Raw genomic sequence first — 24056 nt, 5'->3', positions numbered from 1 at the left:
TTTGTTTTTTTTGGGAAAAAGTGGCATTACAAGTCAAAAAGATTCAGATTCTTTAATGGATTCCTTTTTAATATAGTTTCTTGTGTCCTGCTTTAAAATCAGAACTACTATGAAGCTGATAAATTTAGTGAAATATCCTGTTTTCATATTAACAGTGGATTAAATAACAACATATGATATATGAAAGAAGTGAAACCCATGCAGAAATAACTTAAACCTGCATTCTTTCTAACAACCAGCAGGGGGCGACTCCTTAGTTTATGAGAAAAAGTCGGATTGTATAGAAATTAATTAGAAAAGGACTCTTCTTTACCCTTTAGCTACATTTTCTTCATGATTTCAAATGACTAGACTCGAATAAAATTGTAATTCTGGTATAAAAAAAACTCTAAAATAACATAATGCTGTCATTCATGGAAAAAAGTTACAATATTGTCAGAAGTAAAGTTTTTAAAACCAAAATGAACATGTTTAAATTCCAAGATAAATGTTTCGTTTTACTAAATTATCACATTATTGCAATATATTCAATTAATTTTTCACAGCATTATTTGACTGAAAAGGTTCCTCAACTTATGATTTTAGGATTAACATAACAAAACAGTAAATAAAAATATGAGAATATGGTTTATCTTGAAGCAAAATTCTAATATTTAAATAATGAATAGTATTTCAAGACAAAGTCAACAAGAAACAACTAGACTAGAATAAAAGTGTAATTTGGGTATAAAAAATACTCTAAAATAACATTATGCTGTCATTAATGGGAAAAAGTTGCAATATTGTCAATAATTTTTTTATGTTACTTTTATGAAAGCATAAAAATAATACTGTATATTATGGCTGTTTATACAAAAGTGGTGCTAAGATATTTTCCATTATAAATTGAACTTTTTAGGGAATTAAATTCACATCTACCCTCCAAATAATAAATAAAAACCACTATATACTATAATATATAGTATTGTTTTTATGCTTCTATAATAATCATATGGTATGTTATTGTTATTATAAAAGCATAGAAATAATACTGAATGTTATAGTATAAATACGACAAGAATATCAAAAAAATACCACCAAGCTTGTGACCTCGTTGTACTTTTACACAGTTTAAATAAATACGCTTTAAACTATTTAATGCCGTACCAGATGTCCCCACCAAAATAAAATTCAGCAAATTCCAAAAATTTAGAAAATTAACGATAACATAAATGTCATTTTTCACAGTTTCTTCAACTGTTTTTACTATTTGTTGTTTCACTTTAAATGTCTGACTTAATTTATTCATGTGACTTTTTATCTTTTCTTTTTAGAAGCCAGTATAAAAAGTCTTTTCTGCTGTCCAAGGCGTGTAATCTATTATAAAATACATGATTTTACCACTTTCAGGTGCTTCCTTACATTAGCGCACCAAGCCTTTTATCTGTACCCACTTCTGCTCAGTAATAACAAACCACCAGGCACTTTGGACAAGACTTTGATCTCACACTCTGCTGTTTGTCTTTAGGTTTTTCCGCTCCGATTACCGATCCCACAGCAGCGACAAGAGGAGGAAGGCGTCCTCGGTCAGATCTTCCTGCCTCTGTCCTCCCCTCCTTTTGTCTCATCTCTAAGGGGTGGAGTTTGTTACCGAGAAGTGAGCCAGATTCTGTCAATGAGGTAGTCGCAGCTGAAAGCAAGAGGACGGCGGACAGGTAAGGGAGAAGAAAGGGAAGATGTTCAGGTAAGAGCATGTCTAAATGCATGTGCTTAGCTTTCCTTTTATTGTTCTGGAACATGGTGAAATGTTTGCTTGGGCTCCTCGTTTTGTGGGAATACTCTTTCACTGCATCGCTAAACACATCTGCATCTAAAGATATCTAAAGGATCAGTGTCCTAATGAACTAATAACAAATAATGTAGCTCATGTCACATATATGTTGACTGTAATCTAGTTTCCAGGTGTTAAAACCCACCAAACATCATCAGTAATTTATTGTGAAAATACCCAACTTTCTCTTCTGCAGCAGCGTAACTTGCACAATTTGCTCCTCTTTCTCATAGTTTTTGAGCTTTTTAAATGATTTTATGTTGCTTTTTACGCTCCTGGACATCAGCCAAATGTTGTGTTTTCTGCAGAATTTCTCCTTTTCCTCCTCGATGGCTCGTCCCCTCTTTGAAAATTGCTGGCTGCTCAGGACCCTGTCATTATTAAGATTAGAAGATGCTGTGCGTGGATGTAACAGGCATTCCCAGCTGTGGAGCTCGTTACATGACACATCGCATTCCCTCGCAGCAGCTGCATGTTTTCGGCGGTCCGGCGCTGGTTGGTTTGTGATTTTAGGAACACACAAGGAAGGAAGGGTTAGGAATATAGCGAGTGCAGAATTATGAGATGCTATTTGACCTTTGTGACCTCTGAAGAACATGTCATGTTTGTGGTGTGTTATCTTTGTGAGGAGGCCTATAAACAGACAGAAAGCACATGTTCTGTTTTTACCACCCAACATTTGTCAAATTGGTAATATTCGCCAAAGCTGACTAAGCATGTAATTAATCCTGAAAGACACAGATGTTTAAAAAGATGAAAAAGATCACAAATAATCACCTCGTCTAAATCAATTTCCCTTTGAAATAGACCATTAAAGGGGTTCTCCAGTTTGTTAGCTTTCCACTGCTGGAACTTTTGGTCATTTTAGGGTGATTTGACCGCAAGAACGCCCCTAAAGAACCTCTTTCAAGGTCTTATTGGGGGAGAAAAAGCATCTATTTAAGGTTAGGGACTTCTGATTGGCCATTGATAAGTTGGTCGCGACACTGATTGGTTCAAATTTAGAGAAGACAAAGGGGTTTGGAAGCAGAGTGGTCTAACCCACTTTCTTAGATTTTGACAAAAATTAGGTTCAAACTTTTGTGTTTTCAATCGTCTAACATTGGAAGAACCACTGTAACACTGTATTTGGGTTGTGGGTTCGACCACTCTGCTTCTAACTCTCTCAACAATGACTGGTTAAACTCTGAGAGGCCATTTTTCTGACTTCTCAAAGTCTTCTCGCTACCATCACCATCATCAATTCGCTATCCAGGCAAACATACAACCTTCCATTCTCTAATTCCTACATAGAATTGGAGTTACAGCCAGTAACTACTACAAAGCTCTTGGATCCTCCAGTGGAAACAGAAAGACCAAAAAGTTAGATTGTTCTGCATTTTCGATAAACGTTGGTGTGACCTCACACCTGCCCCAAAGTTCCTGCAATGGAAAACAGGCAAGTAACTTTTGAGAGGAAAAACAGCATTTATTCTGCTCCAAATGGGAAGTTAAATTCATTAGCAGTAATTAAAGCACACCCTTCAATTCAGTATACAAAAGAGGGTTTTGCTACCACACATTTTGGATGAGTGTCCAGGAAGATCCAGCATCTTCCGCTGTTTCTTTACGGCCGTTGGTGTTGTCACTCTTGTTCATTTAAAGACGACCAAGCATGTTCGATTCAATTACATTTTATTTATATAGCGGCAATTCACAAGATATGTCATCTCATAGCGTTTAACACAGTAAGGAGAAGACTGTATGAATTTTAAACCCAACAATCCAAAGTTTCCTTCAGCAATGGTGGGAAGGAACAACGTTGGCAAAACCAGGTTCAGGGAAGGCGGCCATCTGCCTCAACCAGTTGGGATGAGGTTGGGGATAGCAGATAGTGAACAGAGAAAAACAACACAGAAACTCAACATTTTAGAGGTCGGTGAGGCCCGATTGAGCGGGACTCATCACCCTGGTAACCAAGAAAATAGAGGAGATGCTTGTTCTGATTATGTCTGCCAATAGCTGTATGATAAGTCGGATAGAAATGATCACAACAGTGAGTTACTTTCATCTAACATGCATACAGTGGTGATATATTCGAGGTATGTTGCTAGCTAGCCATGTTGCTTTGGCTAATTTATCTAGCTTGCAGATGTTTAGCTTGCTAACGTGCTGTACGATCGGTTTTGGACTCCCCAGTCTATCTTACCATTAGGATCAGTAGATATTTGCACTGTAAATTCCCACGTCAAAGACCACCAAAGATGCACTTGACTGAGAGGATTTGTGCTGATGGATCCACTGACTGGAGCTAATCCACTGAAATGAATTCATTTGGCTCAGAAGGGTCGCTGTCTAGATGCCAGTGTTGACCAGAGTAAAGAATAATAAGGGTGTAAATCATGCAGATGGAGTGGGAGGGAGTGCATGTTGCGCTGCCATGAGTGTAGCATGGGAATGTAAATGCAGACTGTCATTAGCTTAGCGCTGCTGGCTTCAACACGGTGCAGATGCTCCTGATTGACATGTCGGCGGTGAAAACAACTCACTCCTGACATGTGAGGTTAATTCAAGGTGAGGTCGGTGGTCCGTGTTTGTCTTCACTTAGTTCCCGACATGACAGGAAATAAGTCACTTGTTGTTGATGTATTGTGTAGCGACTGTAACGCGAGGCTCTGCCCAAACAGGAAAAAGGATCAACTACAAACGAGGCTGCGACCCTCTGAGTGCTCCGGGCAGCTTAACATTAGGACCTTTCCCAGCACTCCCAGCTGCTGCCTCCCACTGGGCCTCACATCAGCCAGATTTTCAACATCACTGAGGCCTTTGTCTTGTTCCTGAGAGTAAATATCAACAATACTCAGCCATTTAATGGGACACCGTGCTGGATTGAGTGTTATCTGTTAAAATGTAATCTACTCTCTGTTCTGGCTTGCAGTTGGACTTTGTTTTCTCAGCATTTAACATACAGTGCTAATGTTGGGTGATAAGCTCTGGCTCATTGTTCCAGTTCATCCCAAAGGTGTTGGATGAGACTCCAGTCGAGTTCTTCTTAGACACCAAACTGGGAACAATGGCTTCTTACTGGAGTTGGATTTGTAGCAACAGTTTGAAGAAAGAAGAACATTAGAGTCTAAAGTATCACTGTATGCTGCATTATGATCCTCTTTTATTGAAACAGTTGGGTCAGAACCAGGAAAAACAAACATAAAACAAACTAAGTGGACAAGATACCAATTTACTTTTGGCCTTGTGGTGTAGATCTGCTGTTAACATATGGGAAAAACCTAAAATATGCAATAAAACTCAGTCCTATGTACTTTTACACTGTATTATCACTGTTTTGGAATTTTTGTTCAATCATATTAATGTTGTTGCTGCAATGGTTGTCATTTTTTTTGGTTTATTTTTCAAAACTACAAAGTCAGTGGCCTCATTTCCACTCAATGACAATATTAAACGGATCCCCCAGCTAGAAAGTAAACATGGAAGTATGAGGAAGGAAATTTATTTTGGAGGTTTGTTATGACCTCGAGGATACAAAGTGTTGTTTTGGGCTTTTTTTTAGTTAGAAACAAATGCAAACAGAAACGGCAGAGGACACTTTTAAGAGAAGCCAGTGCACTTAAAAACAACCACAATGGTTCAGTCTCACGGCTCTCATCAGTCTTCATATTGAAGACAACAATGCTAACAGCTAGCAGGTAAACATAGCAGAGCATTCAGTAGCTAAAAAGATATATGTTTGTTCAAGAAACCCTAACTACAGCTAAAAATATCGTAGATGACGTACTTAAATTGTCCATGTAAACTCCATGCTAATGCTAATGCTCCATGTTAGCAATTATAAAGATCAGAAACTAAAGTAATAATATCTAAGTGCTGTCGTCATAGCTTGTTAACATGTCTTTAAGTGGCCGAAGAATCAACTTGTGCAGCTTAAATTAAAAGATGAACCCCAACAAAGTGGCTAGTTTAGCAGCTAGCTAGCTAGATGTTTGTCTCAGGAGTTAGCGGACATCAAAACATGGCCAAAAAGGGAGTGAATATTGGATTCCATTCTTACAAAGATAACTCCAAACCAATGCTAATTTTGTGCTGTGTGTGCTATATGTGTAAACCGTGCTAACATGTTAGCCAGTAACAACTTTGTGAAGTGATTACAGTTTGTTATGCTAAAAAAAATCAATTGATGCAGCTTTAAATTTAACAAAACCAACAATCCTGGCAGCACAAATCAGGTTCGCTCAGATACTGAACTTTAAAAATGTCATCTTTTTGCAAAACTGTGTTAATTAACATAGATTTTGCTGGTAATTCAATAAGATTTGTAACCTTACAAGAACATTTTAATCATGACAGTACAATGATAGTTTTCCTAAGACACAAAGGATGGGGTCTGTTGGGTTGTGACCGTTTTTGGCTCACATCTCCTTGAACATGATCTGTTCTCAGCTCCCTTAAACACAAGCATTGTTCATGAGGACAGGCTTTAACATGTTCCCCAATGCAGAGGCTGATTATAAGGTGCTTTCTGTGAGGTCCAGGGTACGTGTCCCAGGCAAGTGTTGAAGGAATGTGGCAGGATGACATCTGAAGCCTGTTTTCAGGCACAAAACAGCTCCGACACATATCCTCAGTGGGATGTCAGCTGAGATAAGAAGAATCAGTGCAGAGAAAGGGGGAAACATATGTACATTATAATAATTTAAAGCGCCCTCTGGTTGTATTAGGTAATCTTATGAGAAGTTTGTCCCCTGCTGCTTTTATAATTACAGTACGAGCAGTCAGAAAGGCCCATGTTGGGGGCGACTCTGTTTAGAAGTCAGAGGTCACTGACAAACATCGTGTCATTACAAGAGTGAGTGTTTAACCTCAGGGTAAGGCCTGTGTTTGCTCATAATGAACATATTTCCTGCAAGTCCACAAATAGTGGAACATGCCTGGCTAATAACTCAGATTATTGCTGTTCTCTTATAATTACAAAAACAACAACGTGAGGTTCCGGTCGCAGTAAAGCACCAGTGTTGGTCTATTTCTGTGCAGGAGGGAGTGTTTACTGCTGCTTATTCATGCTTCTGCATGCAGACCTGGTCGAGTTGTGTCATTAACATTGTTTCTTGTGGTGATGGCTGCTTGTTCTGAAACGGTGAAGTTGTAATAGAAGTGATGATGGAGGTGTTTTTTATAGGTGAACATATGCAAGATCAAAACTGTTATTACGTTTAACATTACTAATTGTACCTTACCCGTAATCCTAACCCTTCTGTATGTTTAAGTTAACCCTTGTGTCGTCCTGCAGGTCAAAATTGACCTTTTTTAAAGTTTGAAAATGTGGAAGATAAATATATTTTCATGGTGAAACTTCTGCTGTCCACGTTTTCAACATTTTTTGGAAATCTTTGAACATTTTTTGGTGGAAAGCAAGAAATGTTAAAAATGTTTCCTAAGAACATTCACAAAAAAAATCAACCAAAATCCAGCGAATTTCACTGGATTTTGGTTGATTTTTATGTGAATGTTCTTAAGAAAATATTTGAAGTTTTACTGATATATATGGAATCACTTTAGATATTTTTTGAATTTTTTTGGAAGATTTTTACTCATATTTTGAAAAATATTTACAAGAATTTTCTTGGCAAATTTGGGGGATTTTTTTAAAATGAAACTTTTAAGGGAAACTTTTAAGGAATTGTTGGAATTTTCTTCCTGAAGGTTTTGCAAATTTTCAGAAATTTGCTGAATCTTTGGATTTTTGTCAGACAAGGAAACAATATTTTTTGGTGCCTGTAAATGAGGACAACAGGAGGGTTAATTGATCCCTTGTTGCAATTAGGGGAAATTATGAAGTGGGACTGTAATTTTTGAAGAACAAATAAAGCATTCTGCCTGTAAAATATGAAAAGTTAAAGCCATTCAGGACAGTCTTAATTAATTCTGTACACTAATGCTCACAGCATTATCCATCCAAATTGCAACACAAAATTTCAAGAAAATAGTCAATTTGGAATTGCTAATCCGCTGCTGTTGTGTGAGCATTAAGATGAACAGCTGGTGGCACTAATTCTCCACCTACTAGAAGAGAAGGTGGCGTAATTCAAGGAGTGCAATTTAAACCTCCAACTGTGGGAAAAGTATGTAGAAAACTTTTATATTTTTATCAGTTTATTTGACAAGGACCGTGTACAGAAGAACATTAACCCTCCTGTTGTCCTCATTTACGGGCACCAAAAAATATAGTTTCCTTGTCTGAAAAAAATCCAAAAATTCAGAAAAAAAAATCCCGGTGGGAGCGTCACGTGATGCGGGGAGGGTCACGTGATGCGGAAAGAGTCGGAGCGTCTGAACAGAGCTCCCGGGCCCAGTATGACTTTGAACATTTCAGGGATACTTTAGTGCTATAAAAATAGCGCAACCAGGAGAGTAATGCCACTGCATGAACTCTGGGCGAAAACACCAGATAACAAACGCCTTTGACGACCGAAAACACGAAAAACTCAGCCACAGCCAGAAGCCTCCGGCCCTGATAAAATGGCGGAAGATGAGGAAACTGATAGCCTGGTGGCGAAGATCAGTGAAGGTGTGTTCGCTAAACTCAGCTCCATTCTGGACGCTAAACTGGACCAGATAGCCAAATCGGTAAGCTCTGTGTGTGAGAACGTCAACGTTTTGGAGAAAATAGTGGAGGACGCAGAACAAAGAACTTCTGACACGGAAAACAGCGTCTCAACTGCTAGCTAAACTTGAACACACCGAGGCCCGCCTGAGGGAGACCATGCAGAGGCTAGAGGACCAAGAGAACAGGTCCAGACGGAACAACATAAAGATCATCAACCTGCCAGAGTGTACAGAGGGCGACGAGGCTAAAGAATTCTTCGAGACGTGGATACCAAGGATTCTGAGTCTTAAAGTGAAAAACGACCGGATAAAGATGGATAGATGCCACCGCAGCCCGGCGCTACTCCGGACGGGATCAGAGAGACCGAGGATCGTTTACATCCGTCTCCAGAACTACATGGATAAGCAGCTGATCATGCAGACTGCATGGAACATGGGTGAGATCTCCGCCTCCGGGAATCGCATACACTTTTTTGAGGACTTTTCACCCACGGTGGAAGGCAAAGAGGGCACTCCGGGTACTGGGGATTCCCTACAGGATGCTTTTTCCTGCGGTGCTGCGCGCCACACATGATAACAAAGTCCAGCTCTTCAGAACGGCGGCAGAGGCGCAGAGGTATGTTCAGGAGATGCACTAACACGACATATAATGGACACATGCAGCTCTGCTTGTGTGCTCAGTTCAGGTATTGCACAAAGGACATTTATGGACATGAGTGCAGCTACGTTATGTATATCTGTAATTCAAGTTGAAGACATTAACATCGAGGAAATGCTGAAGATATTGGCCTGATTACTAGAGGCTATACTCTAAGTTCTGGGGACACACACCCCCTTTGAAAAGAGTTACTGTTTCCTATTGCACATAAGATGCACATTTTCTTTTTTTTGGGGGGGGGGGGGTACAGTTGAAGCATACTATCTCTGAAGATATCTTTCTGGGTGGTCTGGGAAGCTCTGGTTCATCCTACTGATCTTAGTGTTGGAGTTAAAGAAGGAGGAAGAGGTGTTAGAAGTAAGTAGTTTCACATGAGCCCCATAGGAGAGTTTGTGTTAAAGCAGGTATGTGTAAGTTTAAGTTTTCTGTTGTCTCTGTTAAGGGTATTTCAGTTTTGTTATTTGCACCCCATCACCACCAAAAAACATCCATCTGAATTGGACATGAGAGGGACAGATAAGCTGGAAGGGCAAACAGCTGATAGAACTATGAGTTTATGGGACAGAAGAAAAAATGAGACATGTCACGTATGAATACCATTAACTTCTGCACTTTTAATGTGAAAGGGATTCATCACCCCATAAAGCACAAGAAAATTCTAAGCTTTCTCAAAAAAGACAAGATATAGATGAAATGACATGACAATATGGAATTTCTGTTAGTTTAATGTATTAATATACAGAAATGTAGCACTGCTGCTTGCTTATGTGTATAAATGACCTACAGCTGGGTATTGTATGCATCATGTCATATCTGTACATGTGAAAGGTGTACATAGTCTTTATTATATATTTATTTCTACCCTCATTCTGCTTGTGTAGCATCTTGTCTTGTTTCCTGCGATGCTTTATCTGTAGCAGCTGCCTTAACATGTGAAATTCCTCAGCAACGGATCAAAAAAAAAATCTTATATTGATTCATCGTTTTCCATTCATCTGATGTTCGTGTCTGTCCTCCAACTTTGCCATCAACTTGACAAAGATCTTTTATTGTTTTACTAAGGGACCCCTTTTCCATCAGCAACAGGCAGCAGTTTTCAGTGAAAAAGATACAATTATCCCAGAAAACACAAGCACAAAACACCAGACGGACAAAGTTATAGGTGGTGGACAACACAACTCCAAATTAATGCTAATTTTGCTCCATGTTTGCAATCTGTGACATTATAGTCATATCAAATACAGTAGTAAGATGATGTTACTGTGGTCTTAGCTTGTTGGACTGAACTTTAATGAGATGATGGTTCATAAAAGACCTGTTTTCTTACATTCAGGGTGCACCGCTATCTTCATTCAAAATACAGCTACTGTGACTGAACTTTTTCCTAACCAGCTGCCTACAACAACTTTATAATGTGTGAAAAAATCCAGCTTTAATGCTATTTTTCAATAAAATTCAGCTCTGATAAATGAGTTTGAGATATTTTTGGTTTTTCCATTTTGTTTGTGTGCTTTTTTGTGTTTCATACTAACTAAAGGAGATCATGGATGGAGAGTAGTGACACTGACACTCTGTAACTTCATTTTTTTTCATTTCCTTCACAGCTCCTGTCCGATCATGTGAACCTTCACCCATCTGCAGCTGAATCATGATGCCAAAGGAGAGTGTAGCTTCACCTGAAGAGGAAAGGCGTCCTTTGGTTTACTGAAGTGTGTTTCTGAAAGCTTTCCTGTGGATCCAAACCCTCAGAGACCCGACAGGACATCGGCTTGCGACCGACAGCGATGGGTTCGTCTGGTCAAAGCTCGGCCTGGAAGCTGCTTCCAGTGCTCCTGCTGGGAATGACCTGCTCCTCGCACGGCTCCCTGGTGAAGGTCAACAAGGGTTTAAAGGTGAAACAGGGTCAGCAAGCCTTCCTCCAGGAGGGCGACCTGCAGTTCCATATCCCCCAACAGAAGGACGCATGCAAAGTGGAGGTGGTGTTGAATGAGCCCATAACTCAACGGGTGGGAAAGCTCCTGCCTCAGGTAATGGAAAAATCCCCCTCACAATAAAAAAAAAAAAACATGAATGTTTCAGACAATTTACCATGAGCAGTAAAACAAAGTTGTATAGTTTGAAGGCATTACGCTTCCACAGCTGTGTGACAGCTAACATGTAGGAAACCACAGAATATATCATTAGTGTTGAGGTAATGATGACAAGTGCTTTTTCAACATTCTGGTGGATTGTGTTATTTTCCTGCAGCTCGTAGACAGCTGTGTAGGATAGAAAATGAAATTCTGGCACATAAATCTGTCAAAAATATACCAACACAGTGAGTTTATTATTTGAAAGATATCCAGTAAAGGAGGACAAGCAAAAACTACTGTTGTGACTGAGCGACTGTTTCTCTAAGATGTGCTTTTGTGTTGCTACAGTTGTCTTTTCATGCAATTCATGCAGGCATTTTTCAGTTTTTAAGCAGCTTTCCAACTCTGTGCCTTTACATTCCTTAACATACCCAGAGAAATATTCAAGGATATATATTGTAATGAAAAACAATTACAACCACAATCACATGTTTGATTGTCATTAATTAATGCTACTCACAAGGTTACAGTACAGAAGAAGCTTTTATTTAAAGCTGCACCAATCAGTATTCTTTATTTTTAAGAATTAATCAAATTATGTATTAATTTGTAGCCCACTAATACTTACTATCTGACCTTGCAGTCCGTCTGAGCTCCATACGGTTTCTTTTAGCTCGTCTTTTTGGCTTTAAGGCCCAAAACTTCACTGTTTTGCTTCAGTCTCACGGCTCTCATCAGTCTTCATATTGAAGACCGTAATGCTAACGGCTAGCAGGTAAACATAGCAGAGCATTCAGTAGCTACAAAGGTTTATATTTGTTCAAGAAACCCCAAATAAATCTAAAAGTGTTGTGAATAATGTAATTAAACTGTACCGGTGCACATGAACACAACTCAATGCTAATGCTCCATGTTAGCGATGTTAAATATCAGCAACTAAAGTAATAATATGTAAGTGCTGTGGTTATAGCTTGTTAGCATGTCTTAAAGTAGCCAAAGAAGAAACTTGTGCAGCTTTAATTAAAAGATAAACCTCAACAAAGTGTCTAGTTTGGCAGCTAATATCTTCCTTGGGAACCTCTATTTTTTGTACACTGTAAACAAAAAGCATGGTAGCATGACATCGTTTTCAACTTTCCACCATTGTTGTGGAGACTTCCTGCCTCCACTGGTCATGTGTTGAACTGCACCTCGCCAGTATGTCGCCAACCAATGCGCCACGAAACAAGAAAGAAAGGTGAATAGTGGTTAATTTGTGTATGGTTGCTGATCAGTAACAGAGGGTAATACAACAAAGAACAAAAGGTCGTTGAATCAAGGGGTCTGGCAAACAGTTGCAAATAACAAAAGATAAAAGAACTGTGGATAACCGTGAGAAATGGAATGAAGGAGTGACACTAGAAAGTAGCTAAAGGTGTGCTATTTTCTTCATCAAAACATAGAGTATTCAATGTATCAGTGATGCTCAGGTAAAGTGGACAAAATCCATTTATACTGTGCTAATGTGTTGTGCTATGATGCTTTTGGTCCTATGTGTTGCTAGATTTAGGTTATGTCATTTACGTTAAAGGTAATAATGGAACTTTTGTTAACTTATGAAGAAGTCAGAGGTCAGCATTGACTTTATTTTGGATTTAATGACAATCAGGACCCCTATCCGGCCTTAACAGCTTTCTCTGAGTCACCATATTGGAGGTGGAAAAATACACAATCCATCAGTTAGTGAATTAAATGTTAACTCTGGTGTCTGATTTTAAGTGTAGTTCCCTGAGTTTAGGTTGAAACTACAGTAGATGTGAGTCTGTCTTCATCCTGTAAAAGTCATCATGCCAAGAAAAGAAAAGGTATTTTGGGGAAGAAGAGTTGGAGGAACATCTCTATGTTCTCCCTTTGTTTTCTAGGCAGACAGGCCGTCTCCTCACTAATGACTTAGCGCTGACAGATACAGTCAACTGCTGCATGTCCCAAACGTCTTTTTCTGCTGAGAAAGGGTCACATTTGAAAGCTGAGGAGAAAACTTTGAATGCTGAACAAGATCTCATGAATGTACACAATTTCAAATGGTTCACTTACTTATTTTTGTGACTGGTAGTCAATTGTTTGCTCGAATGTGGGAAAAATGTCGCATTCTTTAATGTACTGCCAGCTTGCTATGCACAGAATCAAAGAGGATTTCCTCCCAATTAATTGTCATTAATTATTTGTAAGAATACAGCTGTCTTAGTTTTATCTATAATGAGTACAAAACTACATTATTCTGTTTGAAAATTGATTGGGAATATTATTTCAGCCTGCCTTTAGATCCTGGCATCATATTCATAAGTTCCTAATTCAATTCAGTTTTATTTACATAAAACCAGTTCACAACATGACACATCTCAGGACATTTCACTCAATGAGGAGAAGACCTTACAGTTTTAAATAATAAAAAGAAACCCAACAAATCTGAATAAATCCCTTTGAGCTCTTCAGCAAAAATGATAAGAAAAAACCCGTCCCTTTAACAGGAAGAAACATTTGGCAGAACCAGGCTCAGGGAGGGCAGACATCTGCCTCGACTGGTCGGGGTGAGGGTAAAAGAGAGAGGAAACAATAGCATATGTAGACTTTCATTCATCAACCTGATTTTATATTGCATACAAAATTTAGAATAGAAGCTCATGGCAGAATTCTCATTGCATTTACTCAGGATGTCTTTAAGCTCTGTTTTAAGTTATGTTTCTACAGTTGTGAGCTATACAGGCAAAATATCAGAGCTAATGCACCAAGCATTAAATACTGTTAATTTTACAAATATAAAGTCAAAGGAATATGCGTTGCTTTCTTAGTTAGTTTAGCTAGAAGTATTTGCAGCTAGACTCTGGTTGGGTCTGCTATGGCTAAGGTTAGCTAAGGTTAGCTAATTAGGTTGATGTTGCTTTTTACCTATATTTGTGGGCCAGTTTGTGCTTCTGTTATGCTATGTTTTAGTGGACTGTCAGGCTGCTGTTTTTAGTGGTATTAACTATTCTTATGTCTGACTCACTCATTAATCTCGATAATACAGTTTGTTCATTTGCCTCTTTAGGTATTTGACTGCCATTATCTTGCTGACGAGGTAAAGTACGTCCACAACGGCTGTCCGTTTTTAAAGGAGGACACTGTCAAGCTTCGTTTATACAGGTACAGCACCTGATATGTCAGACTTCCTTTTCTTTAAATGTGTCCGATATTTGGATAAAATCCAGTGTGTGACCTCAACATTTGAGTCTTTTCTGTTCTGTGCTATTTTTGACCAGGTTCACAGAGATGGAGACGTTCATGGAGGTGTTTTCTCTCCATGTGGACATTATGGAACCTGAGTGCAGCATCATTCAACTGGGGCCCAAGTCCTTAGAGGTCCCAGAACTCTACGGCCTCTCCAATGCTGTTGACGGCAACGTGGTGTCCTTCCACTATGAGAGGAAGTCGAGTCTTGAGTGTAGCGTTCACCTCAGCACCTATAACGCCCACCTGCCGGCCCACGGCCAACTGGTCACTGGAGAGCCAGAGAAAGCCACCAAGAGAGGGGACGAGCCGGAGAGCTTTATTCATCTCCGCCAGCAGCTAGGTAAAAAAGACAGAACCAGGCTCAGGGAAGACGTCCAGCTGCCTCACCCAGTTGGGATGAGGCATAAATTTTGTCAGCCACCAAAGTCAGGGTTTGCACATACCCCTGATGATGCAGCCCAAAATTTGGACCATCATCCACACCTTTATAGTTATTTATTAAAAGAGGCGTAATTAAAGTCGTGGTAATAATCTGGAGCTGCTTTGATTTGTACATTAATTCCATCAGCGGTGCCCAAACAGAGTGGGAAGTTCTAAATTCCCCAAATATCCTGTGTTTTGTCCGCCCACTGTGCTTGACACACCTCATCCGCATCTGCATGATTTCACTGGATGCTGGCAGTGGAGATGATAGTATAGAAAGAAAATCCACACATACAGATTGACAGACTAATAATTTGTAAAGAGGCAGAAAGTCTTATTTTATTTTTAAAAAATGTCAAAATGATGTGTATGGTTGTGTCATTATTCAGATAATAAAGCCAGAGCCATGTGTAAATCTGAAGATTGCCTGAAGGGTCTGAAGCTGGTAAAGTTCACCAAAATTCCCTGCAATGACTTCCTAGTGATGGGCCTAAGGTATCAGCATATAGACCCTCCGTCTCCAGACGAGGACTACATCGCAATTAGACTGGACCTCAAAGACACCAGGAGTGGCAGCATTTATCAGGTAACTAGTCAGCTGAAGTGTTTCCCATGTGGATATGTGCCAATCTGAGGTATACCAACTCTTTGTCTATACTGTGCTGTAGTCTGAACAAGCCTGGATTCCAGTTCGGATAGTTGGCGCGATGCCCAACCAGCCTCCCAAACCGTCCTTCATGTCCATGTTTATCCTGGAAGTAGACCAGTTCATCCTCACTCCGCTCTCCACTGCTACGCTGGACGCCGAAGATGAGGAAACTCCCAAACAGCTTTTGGTTTTTAACATCACCAAACCCCCTGCGGACGGCTTCATCACCCATCTGTCCGATCACACTCGTCCCATCTCCTCTTTTACCTGGCTTGATCTCAATGACATGCTCATTGGTTACCAACCTCCAAACTCCTCACATACCCAACGTAGGAATTATGAGGTACCACGTCCCTTTATTGTACTTCTTTATGCAGTATATAAGACAATAAGTTATGTTTTGTCATCGGTATCTGAGAACTTCTTTTTTCATACAGGTGGAATTTGAAGTTTATGACTTTTTCTTTGAGAAGAGCCCATCAATAAATGTCCACATGTCTGTCAGGAATGCAGACACGAATGCCCCCAGAGTGTCCTGGAACATGGGTAAATCTCACTTTACATTAACTTCTCTAGCACCAAACAGCAGTCAACCTTACAACTAACCAGTAAATTGTCTGCCCCCAAGTGGTCAAACTAAAAAAGAAACAAACAAGCAGTTGTACTGTATATAAGCTGGATGTTCAACCAAGACAGCTTCTGATTCCTTGTTTGTTTGTTTCTGTCCTCCACAATCTGCCACGACTTCCTGTCTGAATTATACATATCTAAGTGTAGTTTTTCTAATAATGCTCTTTGTTGTAGGTCTCAGCCTGTTAGAGGGTCAGTCTCGTCCAATAACGTGGGACCAGCTCCAGATTGTGGATAACGACAACCTGAACGCAGTTCGCCTCATCACCGTGGATGGCCTGCAGCATGGACGACTCACTGTCAGAGGTACTGATACGTGGCAAACCTTTTTAATATTTAGATTCTATAATTATTGCCCGTATCAGTAATTTAAATTTTCCTACTTTAAAAGATCATTCTAGATATCCACATTACCATTGTTCCTATTCACAATTATCATTTCAAATATCCATATCATCATATTTCCAATGACAAATCACTTTTACCTTTCACGTGAGTAGGGTTTCACATTACCGATAATTACTATTCACCCTGCAATCTACATTTCAGATATTTCCAACTGAATTTAGATGACATTTAATTTCACTTTCAGATGTTTAACTTTGACCAAGTGTGATTCTGGTTTAAGACACCTTTAATTCCTCTAAAGTCAAGATATCTACGTAGTCCTTTTTCAGATTTTTAAAGATCAGATTTCAAACATACTATGACGCTTCAGCCATAACCATGATTTTGACCATAAGTCTCAAATGAGTCTCCAAACTGTCTTGTTGTAAGGACAGAAAAAATCAGATAAAAGTCAGGAAAAATCATGAAGGGATGTAGCATGTGTCAATTTAACTGCTTATTTATTTATGTATTATCTTGATTGTTCCACAAACCCCAAGATTTGTCTTTTCATATCACCCCCCATGTTTGGAGACTGGCAAGCCCCAGTGGTGACTATACTATTTCACATTACACACCATTAAGCCATATTTTTCTCTTTTATATCTTTATTATTTCATTTTTTTTGACTCCAGGTGGAAAAGGCTTCATGTTCACCGTCAATGACATCAAAGCCGGTGTGGTTCGCTATCACCATGACGACAGCGACTCCACAAAGGACTTCATCATCTTCCGCATCACGGACGGCCCTCATCAAACCCGACACAAGTTCCCCATCAAGATCCTCCCTAAAGACGACAGCCCTCCTTTCCTCATCACCAACATGCTGCTGGAGGTGGCTGAAGGCCAGACGGCTCTGCTCAGAGGCTCCACCCTGCAGGCTTCAGACATGGACTCCAGCGATGACTACATCCTCTACAACATCACACGCCCTCCACAGGCTGGAGAAGTCATGAAAATCCCAGGACTGGGGCTCACAGGTCAGGAAAGAGGACATTGTTTTTGTTATTTTGTCATCCAAGCATATTTGATTTCATTATAACCGTATCATGTCATGCTTGGTTTCAGGATATCCTGTCAGCCACTTTCTGCAGAAGGACCTGTCTCAGTCTAGGGTTTACTATCGACACCTTGGGAACGAAATGTTCGATGATTCTTTTGAGGTGGTTCTGTCTGATTTCCATGAACCTCCAAACCTGTCAGAACCTCAAGTAGGTACCAGTAACACATCATTTATACTGGTATTTAGTAATGTGAAGGAAAAATGACTCTTTCCCCTTTCTAAGTTCATAATGGCCTTTAGACAAGCAGACGCTGGAGGAGATTAGATATTGTCTCTTCTGACATGACAAAGCAGACTAGTTGTCTCCATATTGGTCTGGAATCTGAATCTGACCTCCTCCCACCTACAATATCTACCCAAAGATCAGGGAGAATCCTCAGAACTGATGCTGGCATTGCTTGCATGAACTGCTGCTCTGTCAGTGTCACTTTTCCTGATATTGAAGTAATAGAAGTAATTCAGAAAATCACAAAAGTCCTTTCAGTTAATTCTTGGGGTATGTTCGTCTTTGTATGAAAATTTCATGCAAACTCATTCAGTGGGTATGTAAAGTTCCATGTCCATGAATCCCGCCCACTATGACATACAAAAACGTAAAACTGCTCTGAAAACATACAGATTTCAGAAGTTCCATGAGGGTTTCTACTCGATATCTGATTCAGTGATCTCTAATGGTGTCTTCAGGTGGTGGTTGTTCACATAGAACCTGTTCCAGACCAACCACCTAAAGAGGTTCCTGGTTCCAGTCGGTGCCTCGTGATCAAGGAAACAGAAGTGATCCATATAACACGGCAGCAGCTTCACTTTGTAGACCAGGAATCACCAGACAGTGAGCTGACATATACCGTTACGACTCCTCCTTTCTCCACTGGTCCTCACAGGTTTGTTCATGTTCATCTTCAGAAGATATGCTCGGGGTGAAAATTCTATCTAAACTATGTAATATTGTGTTGAACAGCAGCAGTCCAGATGCAGGGAGGTTGTTCCTGGTTGACAGCATTCCTAAATTCACCAAAGACTCCAACGCACCAATGCTGAGGCTCTTCACACAAGTAAGTCTTTTCATGTCTTAGTTAGGATTGAATTATAAGTTCATTTGTTGTCTGCTAACTCAGAACTCATTCATTGTTTTCTGTTTTGTTATTTCCAGCATGCAGTGAACTTCATGAAAGTAGCCTACATGCCTCCGATCATGGATATCGGTCCGTACCCCCAATATATCCAGTTTGTCCTGTCTGTAACCAACCACCTGGGGAAAACAGTCACCGGAATCTGCTTTAACGTCACCGTGATGCCAGTGGACAACCAGCCTCCGCAGGTGGAAAAGAAAATTGTCTCATTTTTATCTTATTAGGGGGATTTCCACTGCAAGAAGTCGGTTCAAGCATAGGGTGAGACGAACGCAGAAAAAATGCAAATACGCTCCAGTAATCGGTACTTGCTGTTGCCACTGCGGTTTACAATCTAACCATTTTGAATTTAATGTTAACTCCAACAAGTAGTAGTTACTAGATGTAAGTACCTGCAGCTCCATTAGCATGTAGGAAATAGAACAATAGAGGTTTGTTGTGTTACCTTAGATGGCGATTTCTGAGAGAAAAATGCTTCTTGAGGCTGGAAAAATGGTTTCCTAACAATTAGCATTTGTCTTCTCCAAGATCTCTGAGAATCAATAAAGTTCAAGACCCGCACAGCAGATATTTAGGGTTGATTAAAAATACCTACCTTGCAGTGAGTACTTCTTTCTCCAATGAAACAACCAAAAAAAGAGGTTCTTCGGGGGAAGTTGTTGTGGTTGGAATAGAAAAGTTCTGACTGCCCTAAAACAGCTCACAAATTCAATGCATATGAATATGCAGATACATAGGATAGGTGTGCACACATTCTGTTTCAGGTTATCACCAACCCTCTGACTGTAGATGAGGGAGGAGAGTGCTGGCTCGGCCCCGAACACCTGCTGCTGTCGGATGTGGACTCTGTGGAAGAAGTCCTGAAGGTGGAGCTTCAGAAGGAGCCACATCATGGAACTCTGCAGCTAGGAGGCCTTCCACTAAAACCAGGCCAGACCTTCACTCTGCAAGACCTGAAAAGCCTTAAAGTTCGGTCAGACTTTCTTTATCACTCCTTTCTAGGGTCAAAATCAGAGGAAACTAACCATGCAAATATGTCAATAATTTTTATAGGGGCTTTCTTCTCAGAGGTCTTTGTTGACCCTTGAAAATAGTTATTTGACCAGACAATTCTGAACATCTATTAAACTCTATTTAGTGGATAATGTTAGTCAGTTGTCATGAAAACTGTCATTTCTGCCAGTTAATAAATACTGGAAGCTTTAAGCTCCAGAAGATGTTGCGAAAGCACAGATTTTGGTCAAACTACTTTGAAATGTAGTCGATCACTAACTACACATTACTGGTAATTTTTGTACTTACTTATTCATTCAGTACAAAAACTAGTTTTGGATTACTTCAGTATCATCACTGAAATCACTGCATCTCATACCAAAAAAAGGACACAGACACAAATTTGTGGTTCCACAAATACTCTTTTATTCTTGTTAAACATCTCAAAACATCTTCAATGCACATAAATTGCATTTAGCACATTCAGCATTTACAGCTGGTTAAAACTAATTGCTGGCACAAACTTCAGATGCATGTTTGTATTCTAGAACAAGTTCAGTTGTTTATGTTCCATTTTCAATATAAATGAAAAACATTTGTTAGGTTGCTGTTACTAATACTGGGGAAGTGAGAGGAACAACATACTTTGATATACAGTATCATGAAAATTTTTTTCAGAATTTTAAAGTTGCCATATCTTAAAGACATAAGAAAGAAACACCAGTTGTCTTATAGAGGAGCTAAAACTGGCAGGAGTGCAGTCACTGTATTGCACAGACAGGACCGTAACATCCACAAGAATCACTAAAAAGGATTGCCAAAAAAGAAAAATGAAACATAACAGGAGAGAAAAACACTGAATATGATCATAGAAATTATGTTAAATGAAAAAAAGTTTCATATTTTAAATAGAATTCCAGAAAAAAAATGAACATCCTTTATGTTACGGGCTAAAAGTCCCACTGACTGCTAGAGGTTGCTTGGAACATTCTTGGTCACAAAACAAAGAACATTTGTTTTATCTTCATTTAATTTGAGGAATGTTTGGTACATCCATCTGAGATTAACATGTCTGACAGAGAAGTAGAGCTGAGTGCCATCTGTATGAAGCTAAAAGGATTAGTGTGAGTCAGGTTGTTGACTGAATAATTTCACTGTACAAATGTTTTTAAGATGAATAACTCTTTGGTTTATTTTTTCAAACAGATATAATCACGACAGCTCAGAAACTACGGACGACAACATTGAGTTTACTGCAACAGACGGCATCAATGCTGTCAGTTTTATCCTGCAAGTGAAGGTAATTACTGTCATTTACGAAGAAAAAAACACCCAAAAGTTAAATATTACTATCTTCATAGTAACATACTTGTCATTTCCAGGTAAACCCCATTAATGATGAGGTCCCAGTGGTGGCTACTGGTTTGAATCCAGTTCTCAGTTGTGCAGAGGGACAGGAAATAGTCATCACAGCAGAGTACATTTACGCCACCGATGCAGACAGCGACAACAACATCCTGGCCTTCCTAATAGCCCGGCAGCCCTATCATGGCGTGGTGCTGCGAAGTGGCGTCGTGGTCGATCGCTTCATCCAGGCAGACGTCACCGCAGAGATCATCACCTACAAACACACAGGTAGACACCCGAGGGCGGACCAAGATCTAAACTATCCTTCAAAAGTTTGGAGTCACCCAGAAAATTGAATGTTTCCATGAAAACTCACACTTGAGCATGGAAATATTGACTTAAAGTAAGTAAATTCACAGAAATATTGAGTTAAAGTAGTGAAATTAAGAGAAATACTGCACTAAATTAAATTCACAGAAGTATGTGCTGTCATAAATGCACAAGAGTTTTCTAATCATCAATGAGCCTTTCAACACCATTAGCTAACTCAATGTAGCATTAGAACACAGGAGTGATGGTTGCTGGAAATGTTCCTCTGTACCTCTATGGAGATATTCCATTAAAAATTTCCAGCTAGAATAGTCATTTACCACATTAACAATGTCTACACTGGATTTATCATTCATTTAATGTTATTTTCATTGAAAAAAACTGCTTTTCTTTGAAAAATAAGGACATTTCTAAGTGACTCCAAACTTTTGAACGATAGTGTCTAGCTGCAGTCTAAGTTAATTTGGTGGTTTAGATGCTCAGCAACCCTAACTGGGGTCAACAAGGTTCCAGTTTTTTCAGTTCTTTGAGAGGCTAAATACTTTACTAAGGGGCTGTATATGGTCTATAGACACTAAACTGTCTCTGAAGCACCAAATATCAGGGGTAATGGTAAAGGTATGACAGCTTCATAAGAGTGTTAACATTTTCTTTGGTGAGGTATTTCCTAGCATGCCGTAATCACACTGTGGTGCCAAACCTGGCAACCTCACAGTGATTCCAGGAAGCTGTACACTCCAATATCACAGCTTGTCATGAAATATTAGAACATTTTATTGGTGTATGGGTTAGACACTAACATACAAGGTGTCAGTTAATGACATTTTGAGGTGTTTGTAGGTTTTTCGCTTCTACTAGAACCAGACTATCTGTATCTCCGTGCATGCAGCCTTTATGCTAAGCTAAGCTAACCACATCCCGGCTCCTTGCTATGTCCTGACCACCCACTAATGAGACTGGTGTTTCTCTTCTAGGAGATCAACTAAATAAATGTTGCTTTTTTCTAAAGATGTGAAACTACTTTGTTAAAATACATAAATTTTCCAATTCAATATGCAGACGAGTGACAAATAGAAAGATAAATAAATGAGTGGATAAACACGATGGATGTAAATGTTCCACACATGTGCCCTACATGGTAAACGTAAGCAATTAACATCTAATCATTAAAATTTTCTTTAATCTATATGGTGAGAGGAAAAGATCTTTCTGACTTAGAAAAATGGTTTATCGTTAGAGCACAGATCGCAGGAGCTTCAGTCACAAATGATGCTCAACTGGCTTCAATAGGCAGAGTAACTAAAGAATCATCTATATTCAGATCTGTGGAAAAGATTAATAAATCAGGCTGGAAATTGTGGTCAACAGAGCACACTGGATGACCATGATGCTCGTACATTAGCACATTAACCAGTTTTAGGACTCGAATAGTCTTAAGTTACATTGTACTCTATGTTGTAGTTAATATCTGTTGGTCTCGTATTTGCTTGAATAGTGTTTAGGAGAACTAAACACCATTTTTTTTTTCAATAATAGTCAATTGATTCTTGAGTGTGTAAAATGTCCGAAATCGTGCTGTCATCAGTAAGAACAATCTGAATTTACAAACATAGGACAAATATATTTTGGTACTTTTAATTTAACAAAATGGACATGACTCTTTCCAATTAGAGCCATAGGAGTTAATGAAACTCCTTCAAGTGTGCATATGCAGTGAATACCCTGTGGAGCAGAACTATAACATAAGCTCTTTTAGGTTGTCTCTAAAAGAGCTGTTTATGACTGTGGTTTAAGGACTGGAGATTGGACTCGCTCCTCGCCATGACACCATCACCTTCGTCATTTCTGATGGAGAGTCGGAGACCTCGGCTTTATGCTGCAAAGGAGAGAATCCCATCAGGACCAGAGGCACGGCTCAGCTACGAGACAGTCTTCCTGTTTACGACCTACAGATCACAGTGTTTCCTGTCGACAGCCAACCACCTACTCTATCAACAGGTCAGCCATTTCTAACTCAACCACCATTGAACTTTGATTACTAAGAAATAATGATTTACATGAGTTTATTTAGATCATAACCAACAGAAACAGTGATAAAATACCAAATATACCCTGTTATATGTTTAAGAATTCTTAAGTTTAATGTTCTACCATCATTTGTCGTCTCGTCTTTGTAGGAGACATCTTTATGGTGGATGAAGGTGGAACCGCCCCAATTACTGCATCTCATTTAAAAGCCTCTGACATGGACACAGTCGTGGATGAGCTGGTGGTCAGTTTGATTTCTCCGCCGCATTTTGGATATATTGAAAATGTCCTTCCTAGTCCGGGTTTCGAGAAAAGCAACACCGGCATAAGCATAGGTGAGCGTTGTGATATACTGTGTATTATTGTAAGACAGGTGAAGCAAAATATTGATGATTTGATGGTTTGTTTGGTCCTTTTCCCCCAGCTTCTTTTTCATACAAAGACATCATGGAGGGTCACATTAACTATGTACAGTCCAGACACCAGAGGATGGAGCCAACAGCTGATCAGTTCATGCTCTGTGTGTCAGACGGCAAACGAAGCTCTGCCAACGTCCCATTTTACATCATTATCAACCCGACAAATGACGAGATCCCAGAGTTTGTGGCTCGCAACATCACAGTAAGTTCTCCTGAAAACCAGACGAGACATTCCCGTCAGTTGTTACTCACCAATTGACTGACTTCCTTG

At 39.5% G+C, this 24056-nt stretch overlaps 1 protein-coding gene across 6 annotated transcripts in view; it reads left to right on the top strand.

Annotated features, from left to right (window-relative positions):
• frem1a (Fras1 related extracellular matrix 1a) overlaps positions 1–24056 on the top strand; it is a 40005-nt gene that overhangs the window by 1981 nt on the left and 13968 nt on the right. The window contains exons 2-20 of one of the 6 annotated variants that reach the window (XM_035940693.2): positions 1508–1723; positions 10670–11092; positions 14205–14299; positions 14416–14726; positions 15199–15395; positions 15478–15801; positions 15896–16004; positions 16263–16394; positions 17111–17455; positions 17544–17686; positions 18223–18419; positions 18500–18590; positions 18689–18856; positions 19433–19641; positions 20868–20961; positions 21044–21296; positions 23133–23336; positions 23516–23701; positions 23791–23987. In XM_035940693.2, the coding sequence (XP_035796586.2) occupies positions 10850–11092; positions 14205–14299; positions 14416–14726; positions 15199–15395; positions 15478–15801; positions 15896–16004; positions 16263–16394; positions 17111–17455; positions 17544–17686; positions 18223–18419; positions 18500–18590; positions 18689–18856; positions 19433–19641; positions 20868–20961; positions 21044–21296; positions 23133–23336; positions 23516–23701; positions 23791–23987 (3498 nt within the window). In that variant the 5' untranslated portion in view covers positions 1508–1723; positions 10670–10849. Of the gene's footprint in view, positions 1–1507; positions 1724–7414; positions 9024–10669; positions 11093–14204; positions 14300–14415; positions 14727–15198; positions 15396–15477; positions 15802–15895; positions 16005–16262; positions 16395–17110; positions 17456–17543; positions 17687–18222; positions 18420–18496; positions 18591–18688; positions 18857–19432; positions 19642–20867; positions 20962–21043; positions 21297–23132; positions 23337–23515; positions 23702–23790; positions 23988–24056 lie in introns of those variants that run through there. The other 5 variants (XM_023293650.3, XM_035940692.2, XR_008600511.1 and 2 more) reach the window with 5 other exon arrangements.

Source organism: Amphiprion ocellaris, chromosome 23 (genome assembly GCF_022539595.1).
Source record: "Amphiprion ocellaris isolate individual 3 ecotype Okinawa chromosome 23, ASM2253959v1, whole genome shotgun sequence".
Lineage (NCBI taxonomy): Eukaryota > Metazoa > Chordata > Actinopteri > Pomacentridae > Amphiprion > Amphiprion ocellaris.
The sequence above is the reverse complement of the archived record's forward strand: the minus strand, read 5'-3'. Positions and strand labels throughout refer to the sequence as shown.